Genomic DNA, 18,244 nt, shown 5'->3' on the forward strand with positions numbered 1-18,244 from the left:
TTTTTAGAAGTTGTTTAAGGTGTCTAATTAAAGCACAAAGCGGTCTAACATTCATACATGAGTGCCTATTGGTTTCTATATCACTGATTACTGACCGAAAATTGAAATTCTCGCACCCAGAGGTTTTCGTGCAGGTACGAATATGAAGGATATAAATGATAAATCTTGAGGCGTTGTAATAAATTTGCTTACTACTGGAAACTCAATAAAGGTGTTTATTCTTCAGCAAATGTAATGACTGAAAGGGTTAAAAATATATATATATATTTGCAACAATACCCAGTACATAGGAAGAAGGTAAATGTTAAAAGTTACTGGGTGTTCTGTGATTCTTTGAAACACTTACTTTAATGTATAACCAAAAAAATCCAGTTGAGACAAATCTGTTCACTGTTGTGAAATCTTCCAGAAAAAGGCATAAAAAACCACCAGTTAACATGAAAATAATACATTAACACATCAGTGTTTGATATATCTCTTTACACTATGACTGCACTTGGCATTGTACTTTGCATGTACAAACTGGGTATCTGAGCTGTTTGGATCAGATTTTTGCTGTTGTTCTTTCAAAATAGGGGGTGGGGGGCTTTAGTAACTGATTGAAGAAGAAATAATCCGATCTTACCCAGAAAAGCACTATTTTCGGAAGGTACAGTTACTAATGGAATGATTTTGCTAACTATACATCACAACTGACAACTAATCAATTACATGTTCCACCACATTAGAGCCATACAGAGGATTATAGGGGATGTTTCACTGGCTCCAGCCGTCCTTTTAACCTGATTTATTGGGTGTATTTTTTGTTTGATTTGTATTCTTTCCCACAGACCAACAATTCTAATAATACTAATAATACTTCTGGTATTGTGTTCAGTGGCGTAACTTTGGTTTCAAAAGTGGGTGGGGGGACAGAGAGTTTCTGTAGCTGATGCATGCGTAAAGATTATTCTATCTGAAACAATGAAAAAGTGAGGGGGGACACGTCCCCTGTGTCCCCCCGTGTAAATTACGCCTATGATTGTGTTGTATGTAGATACCAATTGAACCATTACAAAGCATTGCTTGCGCGTGAGCAATTGTAATTGGGTTATTATAATTCATAATATGGGAAAATGATGAAAAAATAACCTAGATTTACAAATATAGCCCCCTTTTCCCCAGATTGAAGTAATAAAAGCCCTGGTTTAATTTAATTCTACAGCAATATGTAGATGGATGTTGTAATTTTGCAGAGGAACTGTCACTGAATATTATTTGGTATTACATCAAGGACAAAGACAGGTGAAATAAGTGCAGTCAGGGGTACTGTTTGACAGCCAAAGAAAATGATGATTGAATGATCTGACTTCTGAATGAGGTTGGGAAGATATTCATTAAGGGGCTGTACATAATGGCTGTACAAGTTTTGGTAATCAAATTATCTGCTGAAAAGAATTAGCCCGAGGTAGGGTCGTTTACAAATGTAATAATTCAGTGACAGCAGCTCGCAAGGGACCGATAATCAATTATATGTAACAGCACATTAAGTACATGAGTAGATTGGTGTTATCGTTGTGCTGACATCAGCGATATCCCTGATCTGCCTTTTCTAACACTGGGAAATTGGTTCAAGCTTGTGTTGCTGAAGCAATTCCTCGCATTATTTTTGATTAAACAAACTTTTTTTATATATATATATATATAAGGTTTTGCTCTACAGAGTTTAACATACCGCTGTCAAAGAAAAGTATGTTTGAAAACAAACAGAGGAGATACTTATAGGCGTTTGATGTCATGGTAACTACACTCATAGACTTCAAGGAGGCATAATGTTGGTTACTGCTATCTAGTGTGAGCTGATGGAAGGGAATTTGGTTTAAAACAGGTATCAAATGTGTTCCTGTTACCAAATTTTATAAACTATTAATTCTTACAACGAAAATGGAAACCACTCAAAACAGAAGACCAGTAAACTAATCTGAAATACTCATTTGTATATCCGTGGCCAATTTTTAATTTAAATGTTGGTGTTTGTGGACATGTTGCTTCTTACAGTTTGGCACAGTGTCCTAACAGCTCTGATGCAATCAAGCTCTCCTCAATCCTGACCTGAACCCCCTCCCCCCGTCTGCCCTTAAGTTGAATGTCTTCATTCACCTCAGGTAGCACCGCCAAAAACACCAGAAGTACATTGTAACTTTAGAGGCATTGTGAATTTATTAGACCACTTTTTTATTATAAAAAAAAATTCACACACCATAAAAAATCACATGTACAAAACTATAAGATTTGAAACACAGGTATGTACAGATACAAAAATCATGACTTGGGCAAGCTAAAGAGGGAAATGAAGTGGTTACTGAGAGCTTTAGTCTGTGTGCAGTGGGAATCAGTCCACACTTTGAATCAGTTCTTCATGGGTCAAGATAGCAGAGTGATGCAGTGGCAATAATGTCCATTTTGTGTTTGAAGAGATTTGGCACCCATGTTTTCTGTTTTCATGAAGCAAGAAGCATACCTGAAACCAAAATAAGAAAATTCCATAGTTACTATCTAGAGACAATTCTACAAAAATTGCTAAATCTCACAAATCTTATCCCCATCCAAATTGGGTAACACTTTACATTAAGTGTCTCTAATTACTCTATATTTGCATAGTAGTTATTTAGTAAAGATATGTTTTGCTTCCACATAATTTCAATGTTCTTATACATGTTTACAATGTACTTAATGTGTAATTATTTTGCATGGTATAACTCTTTCCTGATACAATTGTATACTTACATATATCGTACAAAAAGATGTACATATTAAGTACATTATAACTATGCATAATAACATTGTACTTATGTATAGATGCACATGTATTTGTTAAATACGCAGTAATTAGAGACACAATGTAAATTGTTACCCCAAAATCATAATGAAATGCAGGCTGGTAGCAGCTAAAATCATCAAAATGATATACTTGTGTAGAGCTAATTAATTTGAGGTTGTTACTGATTTTGACAAAAGTGTAAGTATTAAAAACAGTAAACAAAATAATAGACAAAGGTGTTGTATGTCACCAGTGTGAACAGATTCGGATTATTTGAAGTGTTTTATATTTTTACTTGTATGCAAGGAATGGACAAAAATCTCAAAGCAAGGCTTCAAAACTACATTGTCTTCAAAACTGGAGATTAAATAATCCTCTTTCAAGCACTGCCTGCAGCAGCAGGGGGGTGTGATATGAATTCTGTTTATAAGCTATTTTAGCTCAGGGAAGCAAAGGAAAAATGTAGGCAAAGTGAAAAAGACGTTCTTGTTTGCTTTTCCATATACTGTAATATGCTGTTATGAGTGCCCATTTAAGGAACATTTAGGCTGCTGAAATTAGCATCCAGCAGCTAATGGTTACACACACACACACACACACCCCACACATTTAAGGGAATACACAGTGGGAGTCCTAAACTGATTTAGTGTTTAGATCTACCAAACTGCTGTTTCCTGTGGTCTGATTGCAATCATAGAGTATGGGAGTGAGACTAACCTAACCTACACAGGAAGTAATGTATAAATCTGGTGGAAAACCTATATATCCCTTAGGTAAGGAGGTGGGTTTTAAAGCCTTGGTTATATGTGGAGCAGTACAAGGTTCAGAGATCCTAATTAGGAAGTTTCTCACCAAGCCATCTCAATGCAATACTGTAATTAGTGCTTCTTGAACTTTTTCTCAGTACTTGGGCTGGGGCTTCTGACTGCTAGCGTTCCCTTTTGAATTCCTAATTGTGAAAAAGAGCAGCATTCACGTACTGTATAGCTCTAAAAATAAACCTTGTATTATTTATATTAAAGCAATGGGATTTGCTGTGAAAGAAACCCCCCTTGTGGCATTTCAACTGATGGATAAAGTTAATTAAATTGGAAGGGGATATTGAGGTCCAGGAGCTTTAAATACTTCTGCAGGGTTAGTGAGATTTGGCAGCAGCTGTTTAATATCAGGCTGAGTTTCCATATAAACAAGCCCGGTGAAAAACACATGTGCGCTTTGGATAAATACACAATTCTTATCGCACGTTCACGCGGTCGGCTTATTAGATATGATTTATAAATGACAATATACTGTAACTGATTAAGTATCATTAGGTTGAGAATGTGAAGAGGATAAATCCTACTGTCTTGCAGGGGTATTGGATTACATGAACCCAGAAGGGTTGTTAGCAATCTATAGCTACATACACAGCACAATTAGAAAGATAGATTGTTTTGTTTAACTATTAACTGCACAAATGGCACACCATTGTTATTCACAAAGCTGTTTTTTTTTTTCAAAAGTCATTTTATTTTAAATGTGTGTCTCTTGTATTGCCTCAGCACTTATACTGTGAAGTTCTGGGTCCTGTTTATATATATATATATATATATATATATATATATATATATATATATATATATATATATATATATACACAGTGCCTTGCAAAAGTATTCAGACCCCTGACCAATTCTCTCATATTATTGAATTACAAATGGTACTTTGAAATTTCGTTCTGTTTGATATTTTATTTTAAAACACTGAAACTGAAAATCAATTATTGTAAGGTGACATTGGTTTTATGTTGGGAAATATTTTTAAGAAAAATAAAAAAACTGAAATATCTTGCTTGCATAATATTCAACCCCCACATTAATATTTGGTAGAGCCACCTTTCACTGCAATAACAGCTTTAAGTCTTTTGGGGTAAGTATGTACCAGCTTTGCACACAGTGTCGGAGTGATTTTGGCCCATTCTTCTTGGCAGATTTGCTCCAGGTTGTTCAGGTTGGTTGGACGACGCTTGTGGACCGCAATTTTCAAATAGTGCCACAGATTCTCAATTGGATTGAGATCAAGACTTTGACTGGGCCACTGTAGGACATTCACCTTTTTGTTCTTGAGCCACTCCAATGTTGCTTTGGCCTTGTGCTTGGGATTATTGTCCTGCTGAAAGGTGAATTTCCTCCCAAGCTTCAGTTTTTCAGTGGACTGAAGCAGGTTCTCTTGCAGTATTTCCCTGTATTTTGCTCCATCCATTCTTCCTTCAATTTTAACAAGATGTCCAGTCCCTGCTGATGAGAACCATCCACACAGCATGATGCTGCCACCACCATACTTCACTATAGGGATGGTGTGTCTTGAGGCATGGGCAGTGTTAGGTTTGCGCCACACATAGCACTTTGAGTTTTGACCAAAAAGCTCTATCTTGGTCTCATCTGACCTCAAAACCTTTTCCCACATCGTAGCTGGGTCACTCTCATGCTTTCTTGCAAACTCCAGACGTGCTTTCAGATGGTACTTTTTGAGTAACGGCTTCTTTCTTGCCACCCTCCCATACAGGCCAGTGTTATGCAGAGCTCTTGATATGGTTGACCGTTGTACCATTACTCCACTCCCAGCCACTGATCTCTGTAGCTCCTTCAAAGTGATTGTTGGCCTCTCTGTGGCTTCTCTCACAAGTCTCCTTCTTGTTTGAGTGCTGAGTTTTGAGGGACGGCCTTTTCTTGGCAGTGCCTGGGTAGTGTGATGTAGCTTCCACTTCCTGATTATTGATCCAACTGTGCTCACTGGGATATCCAAACACTTGGATATTATTTTGTACCCTTTCCCTAATCTATGCATTTGTATTACTTTATCTCTAACTTCTGTAGAATGCTCTTTGGTCTTCATTTTCCTTCAGATTCACAGCCTGACCAATGATCCTTCAACAGTGGGGTTTTTATCCAGAAAATGTGACAGCAACTTTAATGGTTCACAGGTGGAGGCCAATGGTAAGGTAATTGTGTCCTCGTTAGGGCAATTTGTTTCATCGCTGTAAACTGGGAGCTTCCACAGCACAGGGGTTGAATACTTATGCAAGCGAGATATTTCAGTTTTTTTATTTTTCTTAAAAATATTTCTCAACATAAAACCAATGTCACCTTACAATAATTGATTTTGAGTTTCAGTGTTTTAAAATAAAATATCAAACAGAACGAAATTTCAGTGTACCATTTGTAATTCAGTGATATGAGAGAATTCAGGGGTCTGAATACTTTTGCAAGGCACTGTATATATACTGTATATATTGGCCAGCAGGGTTGAAAGGTCACCTTGTCTCATGACTTGAATGGAATTAAGAAGTATACAGTGTTGGCACGTATAATTCCCCAGATAAGCTCTAAGCCAGGCTAAGACTGATACTATAGGGGAAAGGTCGAATAACTGAATATTTAAGCATCAGATTGCTCCAATTTTGAATTGGAATATGTTTCTATCGAATTTAGCATCACGTTACCTCTTATTCCACTCAAACCATGTGAGAATGTGATTTTTCACTCTTTTCTGCTCTGGTTCTACTACTATATTTTGAACCCCTGATTGGCTATTTGGGAGTTTTAAACCAATGCTGATTGGTGCATTTTCAAAGTAGACCTTGACCTTAATTCTGACTTGTGAAGGCTTTGAGGAACAGAAGTGTGCTCAGACAGTCCTGCTGTATGAAATATGCCTGAGACAAACTATAGTGCTACAGTAATTATACATTATTAATAGACCCATGACTCTGTTTTAAAGCAGACAGCATGAACAATGATATTGTGTAGTCATGCCCGATCAACTTGTAATCCCCTTATTCAACACATTGTATCCATGTATTATTGTCCCGACCATCCGAGCTTACACACTGTAATTCTTCTCTGCTAACACACCCTGTCTCAGGATACAAGCAGGGAGATAAATATGCAACTAAGATATAAAATACATGCAGTCCACTCTCATTCCTTTGCCCTCCGTTTCGAAATTAGACTCAAATATAGGCCACCAATAGCAAAGAGCAGATTTCCTCCAATGACAACCCCCTTGTTAAATAGCAAGACTCGCTTACAACAAAACAGAGTAACACTTTATATTAAGTGTCTTTAATTACTGTGTATTTTCATAGTACTTACTTAGGTAATACATATGTACTTACACATAAGTAGTATGTTATTATGCAAAGTTACAATGTACTTAATGTAAACATCTTTTTGAACAGTATACACAAGTACACAGTTGTATCAGACAAGTGTTAGGGTTATATATGAAGACGGAGTTCACGACTGCAAAGAGACGCCAATCTGAATGAAATGAATGTTTATTTTTAATTGTATTACTACTTGCCCCAGCTACAGAAACTGCCCCCACCCGCACCCCGACCCAAACTTTCGAAACCAAAGTTACTTACACTGGTTTCATCAACCACAAATGGAGAAAAGACCTCCGCGGAATGTGATCTACAGGAGTCCCTTGCTAATAAAAACAATGTGTGGTGTGGACAGCTGGTTAGTTCAATTTTCTTTAATAACCTGGTTGACTCACCGGCTGCAGTAACTTCTTCACTTGTGCAGTGTGGGGTATACAGCAAGTCAGAACCCTTTATAGCGAATGTAAAAGCCTGTTGGTTTTTAAAGGTCAGTGATGACAAAAAGGATAGATGAGTTACGTGGGAAAGCAGTCGTTTAAGAAGTTCTCAGTCAAGGTTGGGAAAATTCTTGGATATGGGAAAAGGAATGGAAAGTCCAGATGGAGGTATAAAAACGTTCCCTACGAGTCAGCTTGCTGATTCCAGTAGTACAAGACGACTTGGAATGTTCTGGAAGGGAAACAGAGAAAAATAAGCCACATTAGAAGATGTATCAAAGAAGGTCTTCTGGTTTTCATTCCACCGGAGTTCTCAATTACTTAATTGAACCAATTCATTTCTTAATGGGTCAACAATAAAATTAATGTCCAGGTCCATTGAGGATTTAAAGATACCCAGAAAACCTGCAGGATTTTGGCCCTACGGGACCAGGGTTGGCCACCCCTGGTTTATGCAACCAATCTGGATATCTAACTAAGGGCCGGATCAAATCAAAGTTAGCACGTAGCGAACAAGGACATGAAAGCGTTGGTGGTAATAAAACACAAGAAAAATTCCAAATGAAATCTCGCAGAACCAAAACAAGCACTTTTCACCCTTCAAAAAGCAGCTATCGCTTGTTGACTACAAGTGGGTTGAGAAGGGGGGGAGTGGTTTGCTATCGCCCGACCAAATCGACTCAATTCCAGCTATAAATCACATCGCAAGACTTTCGCAGGACTGGATTTTATAGTCAACTTCGAAGTTGTCGAAACTATCACATATTAAGCAAATAGTAAAAAAATATCACTAAACATCCTGATATTTGCAAAAAAAAGGGACATGCCTCGAACACACAACACCGAATAACTTAAAATTAATAATTTACAGTATCAAATATTATTATATGTATTAGGCCTATTATTATCATAATATATGTTATGTTTGTTGCACCATTAAACGAAACACGCACAAGACTGTTTTGTTCGATACCTCTTTTTTTGTACCAGTTTGAGTTAAATGTTTAATAAAGCAATGTGTATTGTTTCTTTAATACCTACAAACAATAAACTCTTTTCTACTCACGGATAGCTTTGCACGGAGCAATGTCTCTCAGTGATGGTAAAGCATTTCAGATATATTTTCTTTTATTTTGTGTCTTTGTGGTGTCCACGACAAACTATTTATTTTTAAGTCCACGAGTGGAGCCCTCAAAGTGTGCTTGCATCATCATTGCATTTTGTGTACTTCACAATTCTCCCGTGATGTAATGCTGCCACAAGAGGCCAACATTCCCCAGCAAAAAGAACAGCCAGTTGCTGAGGAACGGCATGATCCCGGTGATGAGGGAGCAGGAGGTGATGGGTCTGAGGGTGAGGAGGATGTGGGAGCCTATTCCCAGGTTCTATGTAGGTAGGTATACAAATATATGTTATGCACAAACTGTGCAAGAATAATTATTAAATGATACTGTATATTCCCGCATTCCAACATGTCCTAAGCCTTACATTGCACTTTGAAATAGGCTATCAAAAAAAAAATAGCGTTTTGTTTTTGGTAGCGTTTTTCCTGTTTCCGCCTGTGGAAGGGTGGTGGGTAATTCACTGACTCAGAGACAGACAGGTGTATTTGGAGCCACCACACAGGTGCCCAGTTTTATTTTCGTTTTGACGGTGTAGTTGTTTTCTTTAGCCCGCAGATGGCGCTGTGTGTCCGTGGTCTGCTTACCAGCGATGGTAAACAGAACCACGGAGAATACCAGAAGTCTGGTAAACCAGTTATTGGGCAGTAGCACTCGCAGGTGCTTCAAACAAAAACAATGAAAACAGAAGGCAAAAGAAAAAGAGAAAATAAAACACAGTAATAAACCTACAAAGAAAAAGGTGCTGCCCTTGGCAACGAAATCCCGGTCGCTGCTACCCGCACGACCCGGATCTCCGTCCTACTCTCCCGACTCGCTATGCTTGCCTATTCAATACTTGGGGTTCTGCCCAAAGTTTCCCCGCTCTCCCTGTTTCTATCAGGAGGCTTCTTTCTCTCCGCTGATCCTCGCTCCCGACCAGCACTTTCCGCACATCCAGCGCGTCTAAAAAGGCAGACCTGAGGAAACAGCAGAGCATTATCTTATAGGGCCAACAATCTCCCCAAGACCCGCCTCCCAGCCATTCAGAGAGAGGGAAAGTCCACACACACACTCTCCCACCTCCCCGTGTCAAGGCCATGACTGACAGGCGGTTGTTGGATGACTGCTGCCCCCCTCCTGCAGCACTGTGAACACACCAGCAGAGTCAGTACAGATCTCTCCCCATCACACCGCCTCTTTTGGAAGGTCTGGAATGTGAGCTGTGATTGGTCCTACTTTTGCTTCTCAAACAAGCGATATCCGTCTCCGACCCTTTCACGGATTGGAAATGGCTAGTTTTGGTTTTGGAATAAAGAAAATGCGATATGGAAACTAGCGATATTATCACATAAACACCCTTTCGCAAAAGCGATCAGGGTTTGATTTGGTCCGGCCTTAACTTTTAGTTAATTTAACTGCTGACTTGTAAATGTTTTCTTTAAGTAACTTGTGATAGAAGACAAAGGATGCTATTCCAAACTCTAATGTTTATGAGCATAGCCTCAGTAACAAAACCTTTGTGTGAGTGTGTGTTGCTGTCCTGCTCAATAGCCCTATCTACTGTGGATCAATTAATCCACTGTGTTTTACTAGCTGTTTATCTGGTTGGATTCATAAGCAGTCATCACAGAAGCTTTTTCTCTGATCAACATCTCGAAAATAACTAAACAGGGAAACAAAAATTGCACATTACTCTTTATAGCGATGGCTGTTTTCCTGGTGTTGCAGAAGAAGTCATCAAATTTTAAAATCACTCCAGTCCCGAGGACTCTTCGTTTCTTCCCCGACCTGAGCCGTCTGGGGATCTGTGGGAGACCAAAAGTCCATGAAATACAAATTAAAGATCTATTTTAAAAAGTCATGCCTGTTGTGTTAGATCTGCAGAGTCCTATAGCCATGCCCAACCGGTTTACATGTTGAATATGGCTTTTATTATAGTGAAATATGTATATTAATTATATATATATATATATATATATATATATATATATATATAATGGGTTGGGAGGTATCTGCGTCCTGATTGGCTGATAGGCATTCCAACCCATTGAATTATTACAGTACAACCAACGGGAAAAAACAAGTCCTAGCATCTAAGACTTTTTACAAACAGATATTGTGTCGAGCATTTTAAGAATGTTTACAAAAATAATTTTGAATTGGCCGTCATTTTTTCCCCCCAATAAAAACAAAATAATAATACATCAGACTTCCTCCATGTAAATTCTAACTTGTTTGGTGACTCCAATGTCCACACATTCCTGGAGGATTTAGACCGCAACAGTTCAGTAACAGAACCGACAGTAATAATTAACAAAATAAATCAGGAAAAAATGAAACCGTGAGTACTACAAGACACCTCTCTCTCAGTACTGCTGACATGAATACAATTTAAGCCAATAAAAAAGTAACTGCTTGGGCTGTATCAGTTTTTAGTGATTGGTCAGCACAAACAAAAAATATGGACTGGAAAATTGCATCTAAGACTGAAATAAACACAGTTTTAAGAAGTTTCTTTGCTGAAGTGAGAACATCAGCTGTCACACAGTATTCAGTTCAATTTCAGATGCCCACTTTAAAACAGCAAACAGTGTCTTCATTTACATGCGACAACAAAAAGACAAGTCACAACATCACCCTGCTGTATCCCAAACAGACTTAAACAAACTTAAGTCATTGGTACTCTGGACGCAGATATCTCCCAACCCATTTTATAAGGTTGTTTAAGAAGCTATTGGGCACCAGCTGAGAAAGACAGGAAGTCCTGGAGTTACATCCTCTCTGGAGTACCGTTGTCAACTCATAAACAAAACGAAGAAACAATCTCTCCAACTCACCAAACAGTGCCACCTACTGCACAATCCAACTCTATAACCAGCCATTTAATTTATAAAACTACATTCCCTGGTACAGTCAACTTCATGAGACAAATACTGAAAATATTCTGATAATTTATTGAATGTATTTGAATTTATTTAATTTATTATTAAAAATAATTTATTTATCTATTAAATTCATTGGAACTATTACATTTATTGGAACTATTTTTCCTAGCATAGTAATATATTTAGGAAAAAATAAATCTATATTAATTTTTAAATAAAAATGTGTCTATCTTTATTTCTAAAAACTAGTAACCCATTTTATAAGCACAATAAGACATTCCAGGGTGCTGTTTGTGCTAGAATAACCGCACTTCCAGGCCCCTGGTAGCACAAATCCATCCTTGGCCATGACACGCTTGAGTGACTATGACTGAAGCATATGCACTTAATCACCTAATTAGTGAGACAGTTGATTGGACACTGGATATGGAGTGATTTCAGCTGTTAAATTGCAAGCTTGAATAAAAACTATAAAGAAAATCACAGGAAAAAAACAATATGCCACATCTGTCAAGAGAGCTGGACTAGGGGAAGCATACTGTAGCTTGTAGTCTTGGGTGCTCACAGCCAGCAATTTCAAACTTGGCGAGACGGTATAACCAGACACACACTGTCAGTGACAGGCCACGAACGGAGACCAAGAGTCACAACACCTGCCCAGGATCGACAGATCATTCTGCAGCATCTTCAGGATGTCAATTGTTAATCAGCACAATAAAAAGTCACTGTACCTGTTCTAAAAATGTTATCCAAATATAAGTGATAAGTTTCTTTTGATGCTCAGTGTGTGTGTGTGTGTGTGTGTGTGTGTGTCATATATACTGTATATATATATATATATACAGACGTGCTCAAATTTGTTGGTACCCCTCCACAAAAAACGAAGAATGCACAATTTTGTCTGAAATAACTTGAAACTGACAAAAGTAATTGGCATCCACCATTGTTTATTCCATATTTAATAGAAATCAGACTTTGCTTTTGATTTTTTATTCAACATAATATTGTAAATAATAAAACAAATGAAAATGGCATGGACAAAAATGATGGGACCACTAACCTAATATTTTGTTGCACAACCTTTAGAGGCAATCACTGCAATCAAACGTTTTCTGTAGCTCTCAATGAGACTTCTGCACCTGTTAACAGGTAGTTTGGCCCACTCTTCCTGAGCAAACTGTTCCAGCTGTCTCAGGTTTGGTGGGTGCCTTCTCCCGACTGCAAGTTTCAGCTCTTTCCATAGATGTTCGATAGGATTCAGATCAGGACTCATAGAAGGCCATTTCAGAATAGTCCAATGTTTTGTTCTTATCCATTCTTGGGTGCTTTTAGCTGTGTGTTTTGGGTCATTATCCTGTTGGAGGACCCATGACCTGCGACTGAGACAGAGCTTTCTGACATTGGGCAGTACGTTTCGCTCCAGAATGCCTTGATAGTCTTGAGATTTCATGGTGCCCTGCACAGATTCAAGGCACCCTGTGCCAGGCGCAGCAAAGCAGCCCCAAAACATAACCGAGCCTCCTCCATGTTTCACTGTACGTATGGTGTTCTTTTCTTTGAAAGCTTCATTTTTTCGTCTGTGAACATAGAGCTGATGTGACTTGCCAAAAAGCTCCAGTTTTGACTCATCTGTCCAAAGGACATTCTCCCAGAGGGATTGTGGCTTGTCAATATGCATTTTAGCAAATTCCAATCTGGCTTTTTTATGTTTTTCTTTCAAAAGTGGAGTCCTCCTGGGTCTTCTTCCATGGAGCCCACTTTCGCTCAAAAAGCGACGGATGGTGCGATCAGAAACTGACGTACCTTCACCTTGGAGTTTAGCTTGTATCTCTTTGGCAGTTATCCTTGATTTTTTTTCTACCATTCACACTATCCTTCTGTTCAATCTGGGGTTGATTTTCCTCTTGCGGCAGCGCCCAGGGAGGTTGGCTACAGTTCCATGGACCTTAAACTTCTTAATAATATTTGCAACTGTTGTCACAGGAACATCAAGCTGCTTTGAGATGGTCATGTAGCCTTTACCTTTACCATGCTTGTCTATTATTTTCTTTCTGATCTCCTCAGACAACTCTCTCCTTTGCTTTCTCTGGTCCATGTTCAGTGTGGTGCACACAATGATACCAAACAGCACAGTGACTACTTTTCTCCATTTAAATAGGCTGAATGACTGATTACAAGATTGGAGACATGTGTGATACTAATTAAAGAAACGAATTAGTTTGAAATATCACTATAATCCAATTATTTATTATCTTTTCTAAGGGGTACCAACAAATGTGTCCAGGTCATTTTAGAATATCTTTGTAGAATAAGCAATAATTCATCTCTTTTCACAGCTTCTTTGCTTTATTCTCTGACATACCAAAGGCATGCAAGTATACATGATAAAATAGCTTTTAATTTCATCACTTTTCAGGAGGAATGAAGCATTACTGTAAGGGTACCAACAAATTTGAGAACGTCTGTATATATATATATATATATATATATATATATATATATATATATATATATATATATATATATATATATATAATACTTCAATGGATATAATCCCTGAAATATGCCCTTAGAATTATTTGTTTTACAAACCGGTCTGCTAAAAGCCTTTGTTTCCCAAATATACAATTTGTTGCATTTCTTGCAGATAATGCAGTAGACAATGCCTTTAGAGGTACATGTAAAATGTTCATGAATGTTGAATGAAGATTTAATGCCTCTAATCTTTGCTTCAGAATGAATGTATTTACAGGTCTATTAAATGGATAGACCTGTAAATGTGCCTTTCAAATGTTCCCCAGAAGGACGAATATCACTGTGTACCACATGTTGTCTTATATTCTTGTCTCTTCTATATGACATTGTGACAGACAGAATGATTTTTAGTGATAGATCTCCCTCCCGACCTGTGAGGGCGCTGTGTAAAGAGAACAGAGTGCCCTGGACTGGATGGCCAGACAATTAATTCCCAGGGTTAGGCGGAAGTCGGCCATCTAGAAAGGGGGCGGAGCTACGGTACACTAAATCAATGACCCGGAAGGGAAACAATGTGGCAGCCGCGGATTGGAGGAGCGGTTGCAATCATTAACCAAGGGGTCATGACTGATGGTGAAGGGGACGTAGCAAAGTGATCTGTTCCTTTGTTATGGTTAACACTAACCCGGAAGGTGAACCGTATTGTGAATTGTGCGTGTTTTGTTTGTTTTGTCGTGTTTAATTATACTTGTTTGTTGTTATTAGACGGCTGACACGATCTGGAGCTGTCACTACAGGCCAGCACAAAACACAAACATCACTACACTTGTATCACGATTAATTGTATTTGCACCACGAGCACTACAGCACGCACATTGGACATGTGACCCTGTTTGCATATTGCATAAAGACCATGTTTATTGTTTCAGGACTGAACCCTGTGTTTTTTACTGAGCAATATGCATCATTGTGTATTGCAAGTTAACATTATTATTTACCCGTACCATTGTTGCTGTCTTTCTCTTGAGCACTGCATCACCTCTACACCTCCGCACTGCAACCACTTTGCCACAGACATCAAGGGGGGGAGTCTTGAAAATAGGCGCTGTAGGTCTTGTTGTAAAATTTCATTGCACAATTGTTTGTATCTTTCTGTTGATAGGGTATTGGTAGGGTAACTTTTATATATATATATTTTTCTCAAAGAGCCAACTTCCCAGCATTTCAGTATGTATGTGCCTGTGTCAAGGGCAAGTGTTTTTGAAAACAAGCATTGGAGGTATTTATAGGCTTTTTGATGCCATGATAACCACACATTGATTTTTCTTTAACCCCATATATATAGTCTTGTGTTTTTCTCTGTTACTTCTAATATGGATATCCACAATACATTTGAAATAACTAAGTAGCAATGCCTGGGTACCAATATTTACACAGCCAGCATTAGTAAATGATTATTTCATTAAAATATGGTTTCTTCTAGCTGTGCTGCTTTAGAAAGAATAGATATTGTGTGTATCTCTTTTGTAAATCAAATAAAGCAAGGATTAGGGTTATATTAGTCCAAAAATGTACACATTAAGTACATGTAACTATCCATAAACTATGCATAATAACATTGTAATTATGTGTAAGTGCACATTATTATTATTCATTTCTTAGCAGACGCCCTTATCCAGGGCGACTTACAATTGTTACAAGATATCACATTATACATTATTTCACATTATACAGTTATCACATTATTTTTACATACAATTGCCCATTTATACAGTTGGGTTTTTACTGGAGCAATCTAGGTAAAGTACCTTGCTCAAGAGTACAACAGCAGTGTCCCCCACTGGGGATTGAACCCACAACCCTCCGGTCAAGAGTCCAGTGCCCTAACCACAACTCCACACTGCTGCCCATATATTACTGCTGCACATGTATTTACTAATTACTATGTAAATACTAAGTAATTAGAGACGTTTAATGTAAAGTGTTTCCGATTCCCCCTAAACAATATTCAACCATCATTCTTTTACAAATCCCTTTGCGTTACTGCCTACCGCTAACCATCTCAATTTACAATACAAAACCCACATTTGCTTCTGCAAGATTGCATGTACAGTGTTGTGAGGCACACTTTATCACCATCGTAACTGTGGGGAAAACACACACATAAGATTTAGTAAAACTTACCTCCTGATCCTTCACTGGTACCCCTCACTTCCTTTGAAGACAAAGAGGTATGGCGAATTAGCTCTGCACTAGTCCTCGATTTGCGTCTCTGTGCAGGCACTATTATGTCCTCGGCGGTCATTTCTGAGATTTGGGTGACCTTTTCGCATTCCACTACCAGGGCCACGGTATTTGAGTCCCGCACTGTGGAACCGCTGACACATCCTCCAACTCCCCCACTGACATTTCCAGAGGAGGCTTGGACTTGCTCGTCCTGGCTCTCTGTCCCTTTGGAGGTAGACCTGGTGACCTGCCCTGCTTGGCCTCCGTTGGTCTGGGAGCAGACGTTATTGACTCCAGCCTTTGTGGGTTCCCCATTGTTGTTGTACACCTTGTATCGGATCATCAGGATGATGATGAAGACCAAGACGGAAGCCACTATGATGCCTCCAATGATGATGATCATGGTCCCACCAAGAAACTGAGTGTGTATGGACTGGCAATGGCTGTATTCCTGTTCTGTGGTGAACTGCAGGCAGCCCACGACTCGCGTGGCTGTCAGTGTCGTTATCCCGTCGTCGTAGACTGCCAACACACACAATTCGTACTCTCGTCCCGAGATGAGGTCCTTCACTAGGAAGTCTTTGCTCGTAGAAGGGATCATTCTGGAATGAAACCAATGGAAATTGTGGGAAATTGGGATCAGGGACATGAATCTTACTTTGAAAAAGTACAATACTACTGATTTATGGTTCCAAAATGTAATCTGTTACATATTACTGATTATTTTCTTATAGAAGTATCACTTTTTTGATATATCACTTATGCTATATGGACATTTTGTTATTGATTACAAATGGCATCATTTTTAAATTCTGCTTCAAATGCACAAATGATTAATTACTGTTCAATCTTTTAATCAACTTCACCTTTTAAAAGTAATGAAAAGTAATCTCTGTTACTTTTGGCCCTGAAAAGTAATCTGATTACTTGTCAATATTATATATATTTTTTTTTAAAAGTATGACTGTAATAAGATCACAAGTAACGCGTTACTGACTTGATAGTTTTAAAACCGTTATACTAACCATTGATAATAAAATATTACTGATTTCATGCAGGAAGTAATTGAATAGTGCTCTGTGTCAGTGACAACAAGAGCTGGACATGAGGAGACACATTTCATTTTCAGCATTTCCCAATATGACAAATGTATTTTAGAATACATTTATTAACCCACACATGATAAGTGGTTTTATAATAACTTCATTTTATTGTTACATCCTAGAGATGGATTAGAACAGTCTATAAAGAAGTTTCCAAGTTGGATACATGCTATGCTCCCCTACTTCATTTATATTAACTTGAATCATAAATCACAATCATAAATTCACACTCAGAATCAAGAGGTGATATATGGGCTGGGGCCTTCATTAGTTTTATGTGATATGCATTATACATGTCAGAGCTTTTGCATAACACATGGATGTGTGTAGCACATGGTATACTGTCAATCAATCAATCAATCAATCAAAGTTAATTTATATAGTGCCCTTCATACAGGTGTATCTCAAAGCACTTTACAGGACAAATATATATATATATATATATATATATATATATATATATATATATATATATATATATATATATATATATATATATATAATTATAAAAATGCCAGCCCAAACAATTATGTTTTTAGTCTGGATTTAAAAACAGATAGAGTCTCAGCTTCCCTCACATGTGTAGGTAGCTCATTCTAAAGTGTGGGGGCTCTATAACAAAAAGCCCTTCCTCCACTTTTAACATACTAAATTTTAGGGATTACCAGCAATCCCATATTTAGGGATCTAAGGTTACGATTCGAAATATCTGGGGTAAGCAGTTCTCCTAAATAGATTGGTGCCAAGTTATTTAGGGCCTTATAAGTTAATAACAGTATTTTAAAATCAGCTCTAAAATTTACAGGAAGCCAGTGTAAAGAAGCTGGGGTGATATGTTCCCTTTTTCTGTTTTTAGTCAAGATTGTACTTATTACTGTTTTTTATAACTTTTTTTTTCAAGCTGCGGCATTATGGGTTATTTTCTCATGTATTAAAGGCCTGCAGCTATGCTGTACAATCTGGGAAGGCATTTGCATTGTAATGTAAACTAATGAGAACGAGCTCTTTTCAAATATGCAAATGTGATCATTGCCCTTAATTTGGGTGAATGTGGATTCAATTAAACGT

At 37.9% G+C, this 18,244-nt stretch overlaps 1 protein-coding gene across 3 annotated transcripts in view; it reads right to left on the reverse strand.

Moving 5' to 3' along the window:
• Window positions 1-221: 221 nt before the first annotated feature.
• LOC117415027 (leucine-rich repeat and fibronectin type III domain-containing protein 1-like protein) overlaps window positions 222-18,244 on the reverse strand; it is a 69,340-nt gene continuing 51,317 nt past the window's right edge. For 2 of the 3 annotated variants that reach the window (XR_004546347.3, XR_004546346.3), the window contains exons 5-8: window positions 16,032-16,675; window positions 10,181-10,292; window positions 7,343-7,616; window positions 222-2,500 (exon numbers count right to left, since the gene is read on the reverse strand). Coding sequence is in view for 1 of the 3 variants with exons in the window: in XM_059026674.1 (XP_058882657.1) it covers window positions 10,225-10,292; window positions 16,032-16,675 (712 nt within the window). In the remaining 2 variants the exon portion in view is untranslated. The other variant, XM_059026674.1, reaches the window with a different exon arrangement.

Source organism: Acipenser ruthenus, chromosome 7 (assembly GCF_902713425.1).
Source record: "Acipenser ruthenus chromosome 7, fAciRut3.2 maternal haplotype, whole genome shotgun sequence".
NCBI lineage: Eukaryota > Metazoa > Chordata > Actinopteri > Acipenseriformes > Acipenseridae > Acipenser > Acipenser ruthenus.